Source organism: Dromaius novaehollandiae, chromosome 6 (assembly GCF_036370855.1).
Source record: "Dromaius novaehollandiae isolate bDroNov1 chromosome 6, bDroNov1.hap1, whole genome shotgun sequence".
NCBI classification, from domain to species: domain Eukaryota; kingdom Metazoa; phylum Chordata; class Aves; order Casuariiformes; family Dromaiidae; genus Dromaius; species Dromaius novaehollandiae.
In genome coordinates this window covers 13472216-13490781 of record NC_088103.1, presented here as the reverse complement: position 1 = coordinate 13490781, position 18566 = coordinate 13472216, and the positions used below count along the sequence as shown (strand labels likewise).

Here is an 18566-nt window from a genome sequence, read left to right as displayed (position 1 = left end):
TCCAAAACTTCCCCAGAAGGGAGGGGACAGGACAGAGGAAGATTTTTACCCTTGAAACTTGTGCATGCTGGCGGGGAGGAGCCAGGTGCGTCCCCCGCTTCTGCCAGGGGCCGGGGCTGAAAGGGAGGACGCGCGTGGGAAACAGCCGTGCCTGCTCGGATCACCGCCTGAAAGAAACGCCCTCACAAAAGCGGTGTGTTTTTGCAGAGAGACCAGCCTGCCCTTTCTCAAGCTCAGAGGGCGCAGCAGTGCCTGCCTTCCAGGACGCCGTTAATCAGGGAGATGAACTAAAAGCAAACACAGTTCAATAATCCGGAGCAAGTGCTTCCGTCTCCCTCCTACAGACACTGTAGGGCATTACAGAAATTACAGAAACGCACTGTCCCGGTGCTGTCGGCGCAGGTGAAAGACAAGCGCCGGAGCATCCCAGCAAAATCACGCAACGCGCAGCGAAACCATCCCATCAGGAAAAGAGCTGTAAAACTAGAAATACATTTGCTTTGAAAATATATATACCTAGCGCTGAGGTTCCTAAGTACCGGCGTGGGGCCCAAGGCCTGCTTTACCTCTCCACGTTGTGGTCCCAGCCCTGCTTTAAGATGTCAGGCTAGCATGGGGCCTAACTGGCTTTAACGGGGGGAGCCGCACAGGGGAGCTTCAGTCTGTCCATGGACATGGCTCCCGACTTACGTGGGGTTAAGCTCCCCAGCGGCCCCTTAGCACGTGCCCTTTGGAAACTGCAGATCAGCACCCCCGAGGCCAGAAACGACCAAATTCATGTTTTGGCGCAGCCGTAAATCCCCGGGAACCAAACCCAAGCGACTCACTTGACTGCAAGGAGCCGCCGGGGCACAGGCATGGCGGGGCCCGAACGGGCCCGTGCTGCCCGGGACAGGCGGCCGGCGGCCTCATCGGGGCGGTGACCACCTCGCCGGCAGCCTGGCGCGCAGCTGGCGCGGCTGGCGCGGGGGCGGCGGGTTCGGGACCGGGCGGCAAAGCCGCGGCCTGCCCCTCGCACCGACTGGCGCGCGTGAGGCCCTGCCGTCGCCGGCGGCCCAGCACGCTGCCTCACGGAACTGATCACGAAAATGTTTCCGCTGCGAGGAAACGGCGGCCGCTTTGGGGGGCAATCTCGGATAAAGAGAAGTGGGGGGGCTTTGCCCTCTCGAGCCGGCACGCCGAGCAGCGGGGTTGAGGAGAAACCAGCCGCGCGCGCCACAGCCGCCGCCTCCCGCCCGCCGCGAACCAAGCGGACGCACGGCGCGGCCTCAGCTTACCGCGCCCGGCCGCGCCGGCTCTGGGCGGCAGGGGCGGCTGTAGTAGAGGCCGCCTTTCAGCGCCGCTTTGGCGCCGCGCGAGAGGCGCGCGCTGATTGGCCGCTTTGAATTCTCCCGGCGCGGCGCCATTGGCGGGGCGCGGCGGCGGCCGGGCGCGCTCAGTTCGAATGCGCCCCTCCCGGCGCGGCGCCAGCCGGGACCTCCTTGTGGCGGCGGCGAGCGGGCTCGGGCGCGCGGCGGCGGCTCAGGTGAGGGGCGGCCCCGCGCTATAGCGCGGCTCCCGCGGGGCGGGCGGGCGGGCAGGAGAGGGACCCTGGCGCGGCGGAGCGCAGCGCAGCGCGGGGGGGAAGGCGCGAGGGGCGCGGGGACCCCGGCCCGGTTGGCCGTTGGCGCGTGCGGCCGTTGGCGCAACGGTCGGGGGGGGGACCCGCGCGGGGGGCCGCGGCCGGGGCTGACAGGCTCGGGGCGGGTCAGCGCTTTCCCCGCTGCCGCCGCGCTCGGCCCTCGCCCTGCGGCCCGGCCTGCGGGGTGCGGGAGCCCGCTCAGCAGCGGGGGAGGCGCCTGGGAACGCCTGGGCCCCGCCGTCGCCTCCTGGTCGGGAGAAAATCGTCCTCGGCGGAGGAGCCGGGGAGGCGGGCAGGGGTGTCGGGGGGGCGGCAGCTCCTTGGGCGGATACTCGGGCTCTCCCTTCGCTGGGCCCGGCGAGGAGCGCTGCGGTGGTGCAACCTGTTACAGCAGCCCCCGAGGTACGGCGAAGACGAATCCGGGGCCTGCCCTCGCCTTTGTCGGTAGCTATTTACGGGCAGATTCTCAACTCCCTTCCCTGGGGATTTAGCAGTTTCCTCAATTTATGAAACCTTCTCTCAAAATCTGCATGCAACTATCAGCAGAGCTGGTACCTCATAACACTTCTGAACCTAATATTAAAGTTCAGTGAGTAAAGGAGGAATGTTATAAGTAGGAGGCTAGGAGCAGCATGGAAAGTGAGGTGCCGGATGCAGTTAACATGACTTAGGTTTGCAGCTCTGAAGACTTACTGTGCTGTGTACTTATCAAATGACACGAGGCTGGTGTTCTCTTAAATTGCTGGTGTCATATCTTGTGATTCAGATGGTAAAATTCTTACTAATAAGTGTAACTATGAAGAAGTAATGAGTAGGGTGTGTTTTTTCAGTTGCTTGGAGGAGCTTTCTTCATGAAAACATCCTTCTCCTTTGAGTTAGTGCCCACTCGTGATTTGAGATGTAGTTTTGTTAGTTGGAACCCTGATTAAACCTGTCTTTGTCTTTTGTAGAGGAGCTGTAAGTGTTCTGAGGTAAATCCTAATTCAAGTAAGATGCACAAGTAGCTTCCGAAGATGATGTAACTTCAGTAACTTGTCTGTGTTCAGGAAAGCAACTCTTTAGCCTTACTTTTTTTTCATTATAATTTCAGGGATAATCATATCAAACAGCAATGGACGACTATACAAAAATAGAGAAGATTGGGGAAGGTAAGTAAGGAGAACTATGAGCCTTAATGTTCTGCGGTTTGATTTACCAAATGTCATAGAAGCTTTGTGTGCTCCAGCTATTAGTGGAACTAGAGATTCAACTAACTGGCAAAATGGGCCTGTGGTTTACAGAAGTAATTACCTCTACATGTAAAGACTTTCAGACTGCCCTTGTGTGTAAGCTCCTATGGTCTGTTTGAGGCAGTTGATCGGTGTTGAGAGGTACCTGCCTTCATGCTGATGGCTGTTCATGTAATTTTCCCCCAAGAGGGGGGAAACAATATGTTCCGAGACCTGAAATCGGCTTTTGAATTTAGGAAGCTCCTCTATTCCTTTGCATCTGAAATTGTTTACAAGTTGCTCCTGAAATCATACTGTGTGGAAAACTTATTTTATTTGAAGATGCTGGTAGGGAGTAGTGGATGGTTCTGCTTGGATTGTATTGCTAGAGGTTTTTGTAATGGTTTAACCTTATGTAGTCGGGAGAATTTGCAGTAGATTACTTGGAGTAGGCTCTTCTTAAGCTTGTCTTATTGTTAACTTAGTTGAGCTTGCAACAATGCTTCATAACTACAGCCTTGTGCGTGAATGTTTGTTGCTAAAATAAATTCAGGTCTCTTTGAGCTCAATCTAAAGAATTCATGCTTCAAGAAGGGTGAAAAGAGACTACTTAAGTTAGGTTGGTCAACTGGTCCATGGTTCTGCTTCTGTGAATACTGATGGCTAAATACTGAGCGTTTTCCCTCCTCACCTGCCTGAAATTATTGCTAGTTCCAATTTTAGCTTCTGCTGAGATGCATAGCGCTACATTCTCTCCTGCGTTATTGGCTGTGCTAGAGATATTGCTATAGGTCTGGCCAGTGGATGACTGAAAATCTGATTGCAGAGGGAACATTATTTTTTGGCAGTGCAATCTTTATTTTTTAATATGATGCATCAACTGCAAAATCACAACATGCTTTTTTCCCTTAGGCATGAAGAGGTACAGCAGTCCTGCCTTAAAATCATCAAACTGAAATTCAAATAGTATTTGACTTTATAACTATGTCTTCCAAATAGTCAAATTTCACTTATGCTCTTAAGCACCTTGTTCTAACAAATGATACTGTTTATGGGTGGCATGCTTAAAAAAACTTACTGTATGGTTATTACATATTACTATTTTTTGTTGTTGCTGTTCAGGTACTTATGGTGTTGTATATAAAGGACGGCACAAAGCAACAGGCCAAGTGGTTGCCATGAAGAAAATACGTCTAGAAAGTGAGGAAGAAGGTGTTCCAAGTACTGCTATCAGAGAAATTTCTTTATTAAAAGAGCTACATCATCCCAATATAGTCTGGTACGCATATATTAGTATTCAGCTAAACATTTTGAAGGGTGCTAGCTCTCTTTAGATATGAAAGTTTTTTTTCACCATTTTAGTGAGGTGGGAGTTTCTCTGCTAAACACATTATCTGCTTTGCAACAAATACACTGTAGTCCTAAATCCTGTATTTGTCAGTTTTCTAAATTATGACTTTTTCCTGTTCTGGGAATCTAACAAATCCTTGCCAGTTCTATGATTTTATGTAAGTGGTGTGGTTATCAAAATGGAGACCATATAACTTATGGAAAATGGTTAAAGCTTTATTTTTAGTCAGCCTCTGAACTTCGTTAGCCATCTTGGAACAGATTATCTGACTTTAGTATTGTTATGTGAGTCTCTGTCATCCATAGCTTCCTTGCTGTTTTGTAGCAAAGATTTAAATGTTATAAGACTCTTTTAGCTGGCATTATATTATATTATTATATCTGTATAATATACTATATTATATATCATATTAGGGAACTATGATTGAAACTTCCATCAGTGAGTACTTGACATGCTGGACTGATCACAACTATTGTCTTTTTACTTGCTTTTTGATGGAGCAGAATACCTTAGATCTCATGTGGCTTAGAACTAGCCAAGTTCTGACTAAGTGGTGCCTCAATGTGTTTATGCTTGGATTTAGGTCCTCTTAATCTATCAATGATGGAAGGAATACTTAAAAACATGTACAAATCCTGCTCTGCCTGGTAGGTTCCCATTTTAATGTGGAGTTATTTACCCTTCTAGTAATCCAGGTGCTGCTTTAATGCAGCTTCAAATGGAAGCTATACACCAACACCCACTGTCTTGTTAAAATGCAGCTAGGTATTTTTTCCCCTCTAATTTCTTGTGGTTGATATTAGGGAGGAGGAATATAAGTTGTTTATCTTGATCTGATACTGATTATTTAACATGTACTTGACTTCCCAAACTCCAGTGCAGCTTACTAAATCTGTTCATCTTTGAAGACTGAAAGCTTTAAGGTTTTCTTATTAGAAACCTGGAAATGCCAACCTGTGTCCCTGTTGAGAGAGGGGAACAGTGAGCCTGCCCATTTTTGCCATGGAGTTGACTGTATGTTCAATTTTTAGTCTTCAGGATGTACTTATGCAGGATTCAAGACTGTACCTCATCTTTGAATTCCTTTCCATGGATCTCAAGAAATATTTGGATACTATTCCATCTGGCCAATATTTGGATCATGCACGTGTTAAGGTAATGACAATTTTTTTAATGTAGTAATCTAAAGAATACCCACAAAGCTATAAACAACTCCAGATATTATTTATCTTCAGCATAATTAACTCCTTGAAAAAAAGGAAAGGTTGGAGAAACAGCTGTATGTCATTAGAGGAATCTTTAGTTTTGCTCTCAAACCCCTCTCAATTCTTTTAGTTGCTGAAAATAAATTGCCTTAAATTATGCTTAAGTAAACAGCCCAAATTACTTTCATGTGTCTTTTTATATGATTGATACTAACTCAATATCTGTAATACTTTGGATCTCAGTTGCATACCTCTATGGGGAGAGCTAATGCAAGAAAACAGCTTTATGTTGCAGAACATTTAACTTGCAGTAAAGGTCACTCCTATCTTTTTTCCCTTCATCTTTTCCACAGAGTTACTTGTATCAAATATTGCAAGGTATTGTGTTCTGCCATTCAAGAAGAGTTCTGCACCGAGACTTAAAACCTCAGAATCTCTTAATAGATGACAAAGGAGTGATTAAACTAGCAGACTTTGGATTGGCTCGAGCCTTTGGAATTCCAGTGCGGGTATACACACATGAAGTGAGTTGAAACATCATCTCAGTGATTAGGACAAAGCTTACTAGTTTCCTGGTAATAACTGTATTAACATGAAATAGCTTTAAAAAAAATCATGGAATTTAAAGTCATCATAAAGTAACAGTAACAGGCAGTTACATTTCTCTGACTTGCTTTATTTGATGGCTTTCCATATCTGCTACAGTTGACTTCCCTTTTTACTCCTTGGGAGCAAGGGGTATTTAAATCTCCCTGACCATGTTTTACTCTAAGGTGCTAAGGCATCTTATGAATCCTGATGTTTCCTTAACAAGGAGTCAGATAGGTCAGAACTTGTTCACTGTCTTGAAAGGACATTCTCACTTCATACAGTCCTCCCATTTGTTTGGTCAGATTTAGTAGCTAGGTGCTAAAGGTGTACTTCCTGCTCTTTAGCAACTAGTGTAGGCAACTGTTTTGCTTGTGCTAGAAACTACCATAGTGGAATTTGTTGTACTTGTTTTCAAATAGCTTCAAAGAAGTGTTTCCACAAAAACTTCTAGTACTAGCTCATACTTCAACCAAAAGAACTGTGTGAATGTTCCTTAATACTGAATGAGCAACTGTATTTGCAGTCGCCTAGATGACTAGAGTCTATAAGCTTATAAGAATTTCCTTGTTGAATAGGTAGTGACACTGTGGTACAGGTCTCCAGAGGTGTTGCTAGGATCTGCTCGTTACTCAACTCCTGTAGATATATGGAGCATAGGTACCATATTTGCTGAGCTGGCCACTAAAAAGCCTCTCTTCCATGGGGACTCTGAGATTGATCAGCTCTTCAGAATCTTCAGGTATGTCAGGCTGAGCCTGTCCTTGCTGCCTGTGCAGCATTGCGCACCTGTACTGCACACTTACAAAAACCCTAACAGGACACAGAGCTTCAGACTAAACTGACTGATATTTTGCTGATTCTTGCCTAGAGCTTTAGGGACCCCCAACAATGAGGTATGGCCTGAAGTGGAATCCCTGCAAGACTACAAAAACACATTCCCAAAATGGAAACCTGGCAGCCTGGGAACACATGTCAAAAACTTAGATGAAGATGGACTAGATCTGCTGTCTGTAAGTTGTCTGTCTTAAACTGTTTGCTAGGAAACTGAACAGGTGGTTTCAAATACTCTAAAATATCTAAAGCCATTCTACTCAGGCTGGCTGGAATTAAGATGTGTGGATGTTCAAACTCTATCAGCAGTTGTATGGGCAGTTCTGCTAGCAAAACTGATACCTAATGGATGAAATTCACTTGCTGTTTCTTGCAAAGCTTTCTTTTTTTTTTTAAGCAAACTTGGGATCTAGGCTACCTCACTGCTGTTCTTACTAAGCAATTATGCCTCAGAGCTTGCCTTATATTACTAAAACAGGTGCAATATGAAAGTGAGGACAAGCAGCAGATCTAAGTGAAGGCTCCCGCCCCAAAACTGTAGCTGTCGCCTCCCTGGTGCCAACACTGTCAGTGATGTGGCTGTACAGCTGCTGATCCAGTTGGAAATGTTTTTTCTTCTGTGGTAGCATGTGGATTAATCGTTGTGGACTCTCTTTGGTTAATCTTTCATGATGGTCTTAGCAGACAAAACAAAGATGGAAAATGGCTGTTTTTACTGATTAGATGTGAAACCAGCAGCTCAGTTTAAGTTGGCCCATTGTGATTGACCCGACTGCCTTTTAATTTTGACTTAGTTAATCCACCAAAGACTAACTGGCACATTTTGTGGCTAGGGTGAGTTTACTTTAATCTTACATCCAAGCAGTTAAACTACCATACCTTGTTTTGGGTCTGCTGCTCACACGCAGGCAAAAAAAACCCCTATTTCCTCAAATGGTATTAATGTAATGCACAATACTAATCTCAAAACATATTAAATATCACCAAAATCTCCTATAATTTCCCCATAAATATTGAAATCTGAGCCTCCTATAAAATCTGAGCCTGATAAGTGGCATGGCTAGATTCTTAGGCATCTGGGATCCATTTAAGTTTCCCATAGCACTGAAGTCTGAGGCAGTAGTATAAAGAATGAAAATGAATAACTCATTTTATAGCACAAGCTCAAATATGACAATGAAAATGTTAATTACTTTTGTAGACTGAAGTTACAGATGGTATGGAAGTAATAACTAGAACAGTGTTCTCTTTTAAAAAAAAAATTACCACTTTCTACTAAAAAAAACCCTGTAATTTCTTGCTTTTTCTTTGACTTGAGGCATCTAAATACTAATTGCTTGAGTGAGGTTATAAGCCTTAAGACTTTCATAAGCTATGTGACTTTTGTCATCAGCATTTCAAAGCACTTAATTGCAGTCATCAAAAGGCTTACCTATTGGACACTACAAGTTCCAGGACAAATTGTTCCAGCCTCTTCAAAGGAGAAATTGTCACTAATCTATCAGCTGAAGTGCTGTAGCCTTAGTATTCTAGTGTCCCTTTTCAGAGAAATTTGCTCTTGTTTCTGTCTGAATTTCAAAAGAACTTTCTGTATCCATGTTATAGGATAATGTTCTTCTGGGGTGTAGCTAATGGAAACATGTCACTTGAGATAGAACTGGACATAAAAGGTCTAAATCTAGAAACAGTGTTGCATTTGGGAGGACTCTACATAATATAAATGCAAATCCAATGGGTTAAATAAACTTGGAAGTCTTCCTGTAAGATGAAGTCTAAGGATAGTTAAATGTCAAGACTGAATACTGGGTGGAGTAATAACAAAGTCTGAGTCTTTTTTCTGGAAGATTACCTCTTGCAGAGATGTGGGAGAGTTGGCTGGTAGAATCCTGAAAACTTGAATTTGGAATGTACTTTGCTTTAGTAAGGGGAAACTGTTGTGGGAGGGAATTTTGCTAATTTTAGGCCTGATGGTAGGAAACTGAAATGCTTAATGACTTATTTAAGCTTTTGGAGGGGTTCTCAGCCATGTAGCCTTTAAGGCTTGTGTCCTAATTTCATTACCTAATGTCTATGTGCAAATGCAGAGCTATATAATGGCATCTTGGCTCTAGGGTAACCTCAAACCTCTCCTCTTTATGGCTTCTGGTTCTATTATATGAATTACTACAGTGGTAGATACTGCTTTAAACTGATAGTAAACATAATTAATCTCTTACCAGTTCTCGAAAGTCTTGAGATTATTTCAGTGACCATGGCATTCCTTTATTCTCTCCTATCAACTTTATTTTTGAGGTCTTAAATTGGGCAAATTAACTTACTGCAAAGAAACTCAAGTTTTAGAAATCAGTTTCTTCAGTTCTGTTTGGTATACACACCTGTATACTTCCTAACTAGATCTGGTTCTGTAGCTGAATGGTCACCCCGTATGTAAACAGCTACACTGAGTTGAGTAGAATCAATTTCACATCAGTTTAGTTAAACTGAAGAAACAAATGCTGGTCCATTTGTCCATGCAAGTATTTTGGGCTTTAACAGTCTGAAGTTAAAAAACAAACAAACAAAAAACTTCCCCTAGCTGAGAAGTTGAAACTAATAACAAATATTGCCACTTGTTGCCTGGACCTGAAGCTTGTCCAGTGTATTTGATGCCCAACTACATGCATGGCTTGGTTTTTGAACAGGATGATCAATGTGTTTCTTTGCCTTGAGATATGCATTATTACCATTCTGAGTTGTTTGTGGAAATGATCTTGCTTCATGAGAAATCACAGAACATAAGAGGGAATTTATTTTTCCAGTTACATTATTATTATGGTTATATATCCACTCACTTAACACACAGCTCAAGTTCCTGTTTCAAGAGGGACTAAATGCTTTTTTTTTCCTTCCAGAAAATGTTAATTTATGATCCTGCAAAAAGAATTTCTGGCAAAATGGCCTTGAACCATCCATATTTTGATGACTTGGACAAATCTACACTTCCAGCTAATCTGATCAAGAAATTCTAGACTTTTGGACTAAATCAACCTGAGTGAAATAATTGTGATTATTTTTACTGTTAAGTCTGTCTGTAACTTGTATGTCTGTCTTTCTGCTCTAAAATTGTGGCTGTATTTAGTGTGTTCTGGTTTAAGTGTTATCTAAATGTAAATATTAACCTATTAGTGCTCAGCTCAACTACAATGCAAGTATTACTGCTGTCAATGCAGTACACTTTCTATAAATAAAGCTTTAAACCCAGAAAAGGACTGAACTTCTTTCTAAACTATAGGCACTCTAAAAATGAATCCAGGTGTTTTTGTGCTCTGCTGGTAATATACCACTTATTCTCCCCCCCCCCCCCCCAAAAAAAAAAAAAAGCAGGCTACTCTAAACTACTAAATCCATATTCTTGGTATGGTATGTAGTTGCTCTGAAGTTTGATTTACTTAAGTATAATGTCCGTCTTTAAGCTTTATTTCAGCATGGTTATGAAAATGCTGAATGACATGTCAGTTGAAATATCTTGAGCTGAAGTACTGCAGATTAAGCCAAGCAGATGGGCCAAACTTGTTCTTGTTGGGTTCACTTTTTGGAGATGTTAGCAAATCAGCAATTGAAAAATCTTTGCTCTATTCTTTACTGTCATTTTTAAGGCTGAAGAACTTACCTAGAGAGCACATGCTTATTGTGAATCAACGTAGTTTTGACTTCCAAAACAGTTAACCTAGGAAAGCTTAAATTTTACATGGAGACTTGTCTCTATATCAATGTGTACTTGCTTAACAGGACCTCTTTCAACTGCTAATAGTAAATGTGCCTTTCCTCTGATTCTTGTTAAAGATAGAGACCTTGGAATTATTCCTAAATTTGAAAACTAATGTCTTCGTTATAGGAGTAGTCAAATATATGTTGACTTAACAAGGCTGCTCTAGGAACTGTCGTCATAGACTGAGATGCTACCTTGTCTACAGACTTCCCCCATGACTAAAGAAGGAACTTACTAAAGCTCTCCAGAATCTAACTTTGCAGGTGAGAGTGTTGTGAAAAGTTCAGATGAAACTCCTGAAGGTATAGGCTAATACTTACTGACTGTATTTGACTAGATTGCCAGTTTCTATCTCTGTTTGAGGCTTTCAGAGATGGCAATAGAGGCAAACTGCTAGATTAGAAGAGAAGCAGCAGAAGGAACTTCTGATGACTTAGCCTTTATACTGAAATCAAACACAGGTTTACAGACTTCATTGTAGATTTTTATCTACAGTGTTAAAGTTGCAATTTGCTGTAAACTCTAGTTATAGGACTGCACATCTCTCTTTATTAATGCTTAAGTCTTACTGGGCCCACGCACCATGCGACTCCTGTAGTTTTGGGGCCAAAGCTTGCAACAAAGTATAGGATAAAAATGAAGGCCTCCAGCTTCTACATCAGGCCTGTGAAAGGAATAGTAACTGCTCATAAGCAGTGTGGTTTGTAAGAGGGCCTGTCCTACAGATGCTGATGAGTGGCAATTTTGAAACAAAAGTATTAGAGAGGACATTCTGTACCTTATCTGCTTATTATAGGGTCTACTGACTAGTTAGCTGGAAACACTACAGTATTAGACTTCTTTTAAACAAAGAGCATTTTTAGATATTGTCTTGTACCAATTGGGTATTAGCATTATACTCTGCAGAATAGTTTGCATTATACTCTGCAGAATAGTTCTTACATTCTCCTTTGTGGAAATATCTGGATACTGTTATGTTATGGGATCATTTAGCAGTAGAGAGCCAAGAAATACTTATTGAAATTGCCTATACAGAAAGTTACCTGTTAACTGAAGGCAGAGGAGAGGAAGACTGCTGTGGCTGACTGATTCCCATTAACATCAGTGACAGCATACAGTTTTGCGAAACGGACTTTCCTTCTCTTGAGTGTAAGTTGACATGACCTTACAGGTGAAGGGACAGTACTGTTGGTGCTAATTAGTGGCATCAGTGTAGAAAATGACTGATAGCTGCAAAGGTAGTCTTTTGCCAGTGACTGCTCTGACAATCTGAAGTTAGACGAGCAAACTATTTAAGTGTTTGGAACCCTAGCATTTAGTTTGTCTCTTTGCAGTGAACAAACTTGTATTTAAGTTCTTTATATGCTGAGAGAAAAACTTCAGCTGGACAAACTTGGATTTTGTAGCTTGTAATGTTAATATTAACAAAACCTTATTTTTTATTGTATAAGTATTGATGTCTATCTCCTTAAAGCTTCATATGTGACATGCTGAATGCTTTGGCCTGTCTTAAGAGATTTCAGTACTAAAATTGCTGAAGAAGGCTTCTTTTTAAACAGTAGTTTGCTACAAGCATGATTTTTTTTGTACATCCAAGCACTATGTTATGATGGTGATGTAACATAGCTACAATTGTAGCTATGTTAAATTTTCTTATTCTTAGGAAAGAGGAGAGGTAAATAAACATAATACCATTCATCCATGTCTGAGGTCAGCTATGGTGGCAGATATCATACCTAAAAATGTGGCTGCCATTTTGAGTAGCTCCAAAATAAAATACAAAGTTATCGGTCCCCTTTCTAAAGGACACTCCATAGCTGCCCTGCTGTGTAAATCTAGTATGTGGAAAGACTTGTGATGCTGAGCTTTTGCCATCTAAAACTTCCTTTTACACCAGTGAAAACTGGTGCCTGGCATTCTTGTGATTTAGCTCACTGTGGATAATCTACAGCCTTGTTTATTGATTATTGCTGTGGCTATGTATTGAGATAATTGAACTGCTGTAGTACAGCCCTTCTTTCGTCCATTGGTTGAGGCCATCACAGTGCTTGGCAGGGTTTTACTGGTGCGTGATCTTTAATAGGCTGTTTTGACAACTGATTTGTACTAAGCTAGCAGTTGGTCCTGGGCCCAGCAGGCAATAGCCAGCATGAGATTTTCTGTTTCCTAGGTGCAGACAGAGAATGATTACCCCAAAATAGAAAACATCATACATTTTCAGAAGTGATGAGAAGTCAATGTATTAAATGTTTTTTGTTTCTTTTTCCCTCCACAGAATGTACAAGATGTATAGGAGGCATAGTATAACTTCTGTGCTGTCTTTAAAACCACTGATTTGTCAGGACTCAGTGCTAAGTTACTTAGTAAGTAACTTAAGTTATGAAGTGCTAAGTTACTGTTATTACTAATAATGTAATTATGTTGACTTTAAAGCTGCCTTAAAGGACTTCAGTAGTAATAGCGAACATCTGTAAAATGTTTGCAAATTTTCAGTAATTTTCTTTTGAAAGTTGTAAGTTATGGGTATTACTTTATATATAAAAGCAGCCTAGTCTTGTTTGAAATAGTTGCATATATTGCATCAATATTACCTCCAATACTATGGCTGCTGGTTGGTAACATGTTTTCTACCAGAGCACTGGCAAACCCCACCAGGGGATTATAGACTAAAGTTATTCTTCCAACTTTTCCAGTTCAGAAACAGTTTCTGTTTCTACAGATTGTGGAATCATGGGAAAAATCTGTAGGTTTACTGGGAGGGGGGGAAATGGACTGAGCCTGCTTGTTCTCCCTCCCATTAAAAAAGTGCAGCTCAGCCTCTTGTATATAAGAAAGGGATTTGACATTGGACCAAATTTGGATTTTAAAAAAAAAGTTTCCCAATGCTAGAAAGTTCAGTTCTTAAAATACTGAACCAACTATTGGATACTTGTGGACTGAAGTCAGCTGCATTTATTTTGCTCAGCAGACATAATTCATTTTACTGAGAATATTGCATTGCCATCTGCTGCTTATTTTAAAATAACTGGCTTTTTAAAAAAAAAAGATCTTGTAGGAAATAGAGAGAAGAGAAAGAACTTCAGCTTTCACTGTGTTCCCTTATTCAAGGATTTGGCAAGTAGTGTTAACTGAGATGTATTTTTCCCACATGCTCATGCAAGTGTCAGGCTCAGAAGGGGCCTTTCTTGGGTCAGTTCTTCTAGCAGTGCCCTTATGGTGTTCAGTGAAACCACTTTTTTCTTCTCTGAACAGGTACAGCAAAGTTAGTTGATAAGCATGCTCTGCCACAGACTTAACCTGTTTCAAGTCTTTTATTTATAATCTGTTCTTTTCCAATGACTTATCTTCTTGTGAATGTTATCCTATCATTCCTTTAGTGCCTTGTTGCACCAGGAGATGGATCAGTGTCAGCAAGGTATCTCTTCCTGAAATTGCTGCTACCAAACATGCAGAAGTCATCTCTTCATGTATTTTCCTCTTTTATCAAGGTTCTTTATCATTTGACAGTCTCCAGCAACTTGATCATAAATTTGGTATCCCTCTTCCTGCCTTATTTTCTTATCCTAAATATTTTCCCCTATCATATATCAGCCTCTTCTAGAGTCATGTTTGCTTTGGAAAGTGTAAATCTGCTTAATTTTCCTCACAGTGTCTCATTATTAAATTCCATTGGCTATATGTGTTGTATCATAAACCATATTCTCTGCACAATGGTTTACTGTGCTAGGAGATGCAAGAAATTACGCAAAAGAAGGTAAGACCATGTTTCAGGGAAAAGCAAGTCCAGGGAGACTAATAGCTACCACTTCCCACCCGTACATTGGAATGCTTTGCATGAGCATGTGGCGCCTCGGAGCAGTGGTCGGGGCTGAGGCAGAGTAGGGTTTGGTGATTTGTCTGGAGAAGAGTTGTCAGTCTGTGAGGAAGACTTCTTGGAGGGATCTGAAGGAGGCGCTGTGATGGATGAGGGGTTGTAAGCAAGGGGGGAGGCTGCTCAGCAGAAGACCTAAGAAGTGCAAGCACCAGAAATAGGAGAAAAAGGGTGAGCTGAAGGGGATGAATAGAGAGAAATGCACATGAGATGTTTCAGAAGCAGTTCTTTGAGGACAGAGAGAGTCTTCAGTATGAGACCCGTGCTTTCTCCTTTCTGGTCCAAACCAGATGTTGAAACTATTCTAAGGGCAATGTAGAATTAATTGCAACTTGGAGAAGAAGAATATACTATTGTTCACATTTCAGTGGGAGCCAGGAAACAACACCTCTCAGGAACAGGCTGCTTTTTGCTTTTCTGGAAAGTAGAAGCTTCTCTGACTTCAGAATTAAGTCTAGAACTGCTGCCTCTCCTGAGCTGCCTCAGCTTCTGTTCACCAGCCTTCTGCTTTGCTTATTCAAATGTGCCAGTGTGCTGTCTTTGGCATCCATGTTGCAGGTTTTTCACCTCTCCTCTAACCAGCTAATTTCTTCTTCCCAGAGCAGTGTCTGCTTAAGGCTCAGATCTCCTGATATCAATGTTCTGAGCCTGGTCAGTAAGTGGCTGCTGACTTATTTGTAACCTGCACTGTTGTCTCTATCAGGCCATTTTGTAACATCTGGTGGTGGTGGTAACTACCATCTACCCTGCTCTGAAACAGTAAGGCTAACCATGGCATCTTGCAATGCCTATCCATGTCCCTCAGTAGATGGATTATAGTTGTACCTAGAAAAATCTAATAATCTCAACCTTAGGAACTGTAGAAATGTGCTAAGTGTCTATCCTGACCCAAATCACCACACAACCAGAAGAGTATATTTACTGCAAATGGCAAAGCTGAGTTCATTCAAACACCCCTCAATTTACTGGAAAATGGGGATGTTACCTGCCACTTTACTGTGAGTACGGAGTTAGCACTGAAGGGAATAAGGTTAAGGTAATGATGTGTGTGACAAGAGGAAGTAGGTTAATGGTTTTAAAAAAGAAATCTTATTAAATGAAGGAAAATGCTACACACTTCCAAACAATTAAAGGTGGAAGATGTCCCTTATGCATAAGTCATTTTGAATGAAGACTAAATCGGCTGTTAACTAAGTCAGAGCAGTTCAGGGTGGGCAGCAGGCTTTGGGGGATCAAACAAGTACTACCTTGGGACAGTGTTGTAGGATGGCTGGTAAATGCATGTCTGGTCCAATCCTTATGGTGTTGAAGGACTGAATTTAGCTTTTCATTGCTATGCATAGATCTGTTCCTCAGGTCTGTATAATTAGCTTACTCCAGGAGGGGAGGGAAGATAAGGTTATCCTGAGGAACTACTGAAGAGGATTGTGCAAACACCTCCCCTTTTACTATGTGCATGACAAAGTACTCCTTTGCTACTTTCAGTTTAAACATGGGGTAGGCGTAAGAGTTGCATTGGCCCAGAAGGGATAGAAGATCTACCTACTGGAGTCCTAAACCACTTGCAAGGCAACTATCCATTCAGCATAATTGCAGCTTCATTGGCTGCCCTTAAAATTGGACTAATTCTTATGAATATCTCATGAGAAAGGGGGCAGAGGCATCAAACTCTCCTCCACCAAGCAACTAAGAACTGACCAGCTTTCCAGTATGAATATCTTTGGTCACTTCTGAAAAGCTGGTCTTGAATGGCAGTGTTGGTCTCTGGACCTTCATGAAGACATAGCACTACTCCTGGCACTATTTGACTCTGTATTTGTATCTGCTTTGTAAAGAATGAGTGTGTGTGGGGAGAGACTTTGATAGAGAGGCTGTACTTCATTAGGCCTGAATATCCATTCTGAACCAAGATCCTCACCTTATTTTCTGACAAACTGTATCAGTTTATGGCATAATATAAAAATTTCCTATTGCCTTGAACACCTGCTGCTCTTGTTTGCATTTACTGTGGTGATGGCTGATTTCAAGTAATGGCTCTCTTGGTTTCATTCCCACTGTGCGCTCCTGTATGAAGTATTGTCTCCTCACACATAAATGTACAATGCCAGTGGGGTACTGGGTGTTAACCTCTGTTGTTGGAGTATATTTTACTTCAGCATGGACTACTGGCTATTTCAATACACTTACTGTGTTTGAATTGATAGCTACAACCTGTACTGATGCTACTACTGACTGACAGATCTCAAAAGTACATATCCAGTCTGGGGGGCTGGCTGCTTGTAATGGAAGAATTGAAAGTAGAAGCTGGTCTCTTCCATACTCTCCTCACTCAAAATTAGTGAATTATCATGACTTTTGAGGGCAATTAGTGGCTTGAAAGAATTAAGTATCCTCTATTCTTTGAAGTCAGTATAAGCCTTTCTGTTGACCTTTGGAGCTTAGATTGGACTGTTGGAGGGAGTTGGAAAAAAGAATATTTTCCTAAATGGTTTTAAGTGGCTGCCTATTGCAGTTGATTTTAGAGAAGGTTCTAGCTGCAACCCAAATATTCTGTATGTGCAAGGCAAAACACTCAACTTAGAGTCAAAACCTGTGTTCTTGGTGATTTCCTGCATGGATTGTGAACATGCTTCTCCCGTGATACCTTAGACTTGTTCATCAAACAGCACCCTGTGAGCCTCTGTAATCCAAGGGGGCAGAAAGAGCTTCTCATTTCAGTTCCCTCCATATCCACTACTTTTCTTTGTATAAGATAGGCTAACTACCACTTTTCCTGACAATTACTGGTCTTTCAGAAGTTTTTTGCCTAAAATCAGGTTTTGTGCTTGCATCATTCAAAGCCCTCACTGTTATTCTCTCCCTCTCCAGCTGCTCTTTAGTGCTATTTTTCTTCCCTTCTTCTTTGAGTCTATTGGCTTAAGAGGTATCAAGACCATTCTCCTTGATAGCGATTAGAGGAAGAATATCATAACCAGTCGAGGGCTCTGTCTTGCTTCCTACAGAGACTAAAGATCAGCAGAGTTATCCTCCACCTGGGGAGCTTGTCCCATTTGAGCATCTTGACTCACTAATAGCAGAGGAGAGCTCGGGCTCCAGAAGGCTCCCACTCGGTGGCAGAGGGATAAAGGAAAACATCAGTCCTCACTGTGTTGGCTTAATGGGTCATACTGGGAAGAGCTTACTGCCATGACTGAGCTGTGGGGGATCATAAAGGATTTGACTGGTCAAAGGAAGGTGGGGAACAGCCCATGTCTCTGCTGGCCTCCCTCTTTTTGGGTCATCTTTGGTTGCTTTCCTTAGCATCTTGACACTTTATTGTTATCTTGCCTCAGTAATTCATCACTGAGTGTAAGCAAGCCCCTGAGCTTCTCTGTTCCATTTAAACCCCTTGATGTGTAAACTGTGGACAGTACCATAAATATTTCACAGTTGTGTGATGAATCTGAACTACTTTTATCTGGGCTCTGACGACACATCAGACTTTGCACTATGATGTTATGCTATGCTTGATGTGATGTTATGCTTGACACCTGCCTGCTTTGTTCCAAAGCAGACATCCATTCCTGAATTTTTTTAACTCATTGACTGGAAAAAAGGGACAGGATTCTCATCTGTTAGTTTTTTTGATCGTATTTTAGAACAGTAACCTGAAGCTGAGGGACTGTAGCTGCTTTGAGTTAACTCATCCAGCTCAATGTCATCCTGAGGTGTGCTGGGACTACTGGCTTGCTTGGGAAGTTAACTCAGCATTCCTCAGGAACAGGCAAAGGACAAAGCAAGAAGTGAAACTGTACAAATACGGAACTGGCAGCTGGCTGAGAGCCTAAAATACTTTACTTTTTCCACACAGAAGAGATTTATGGGAAGCCTTTTGTAAAAGCTGTCTGACAAATAATCTCGATTGCAATGGTAAAGTAAAATTAGACTTTGGTAATGTAATTCTTTTGATTGCTTTGCAGAACTAGTTGATAGCTACTTTTACTTTGATCAATTCTTTATACTTCTAGATTTCTTTCTTAATATGTGGGGTGTTTTTGGTTTGTGGCCTTAAATACATGAAAACAAACAGTGGAAAGATAGGAGATACTATTTTACATGAACTTTGAAATAATACATAGTGGAATCCTGATGTGTATTAAG

General features: G+C 42.0%; 1 protein-coding gene across 2 annotated transcripts; it reads left to right on the top strand.

Moving 5' to 3' along the window:
• The first annotated feature begins 1370 nt into the window (after positions 1-1370).
• CDK1 (cyclin dependent kinase 1) lies at positions 1371-10052 on the top strand. Of its 2 annotated transcripts, none has more exons than XM_064513710.1 (8): positions 1371-1525; positions 2712-2769; positions 3952-4108; positions 5212-5335; positions 5739-5909; positions 6552-6715; positions 6845-6986; positions 9699-10052. In XM_064513710.1, the coding sequence occupies exons 2-8, from the start codon at positions 2733-2735 to the stop codon at positions 9813-9815; spliced, it is 912 nt and encodes a 303-aa protein (XP_064369780.1). In that variant the 5' UTR covers positions 1371-1525; positions 2712-2732; the 3' UTR covers positions 9816-10052. The 2 variants fall into 2 exon arrangements, with proteins under 2 accessions (XP_064369780.1, XP_025978697.1); XM_026122912.2 differs by lacking the exon at positions 1371-1525 and adding an exon at positions 1891-2023.
• The last annotated feature ends 8514 nt before the right edge of the window (positions 10053-18566 follow it).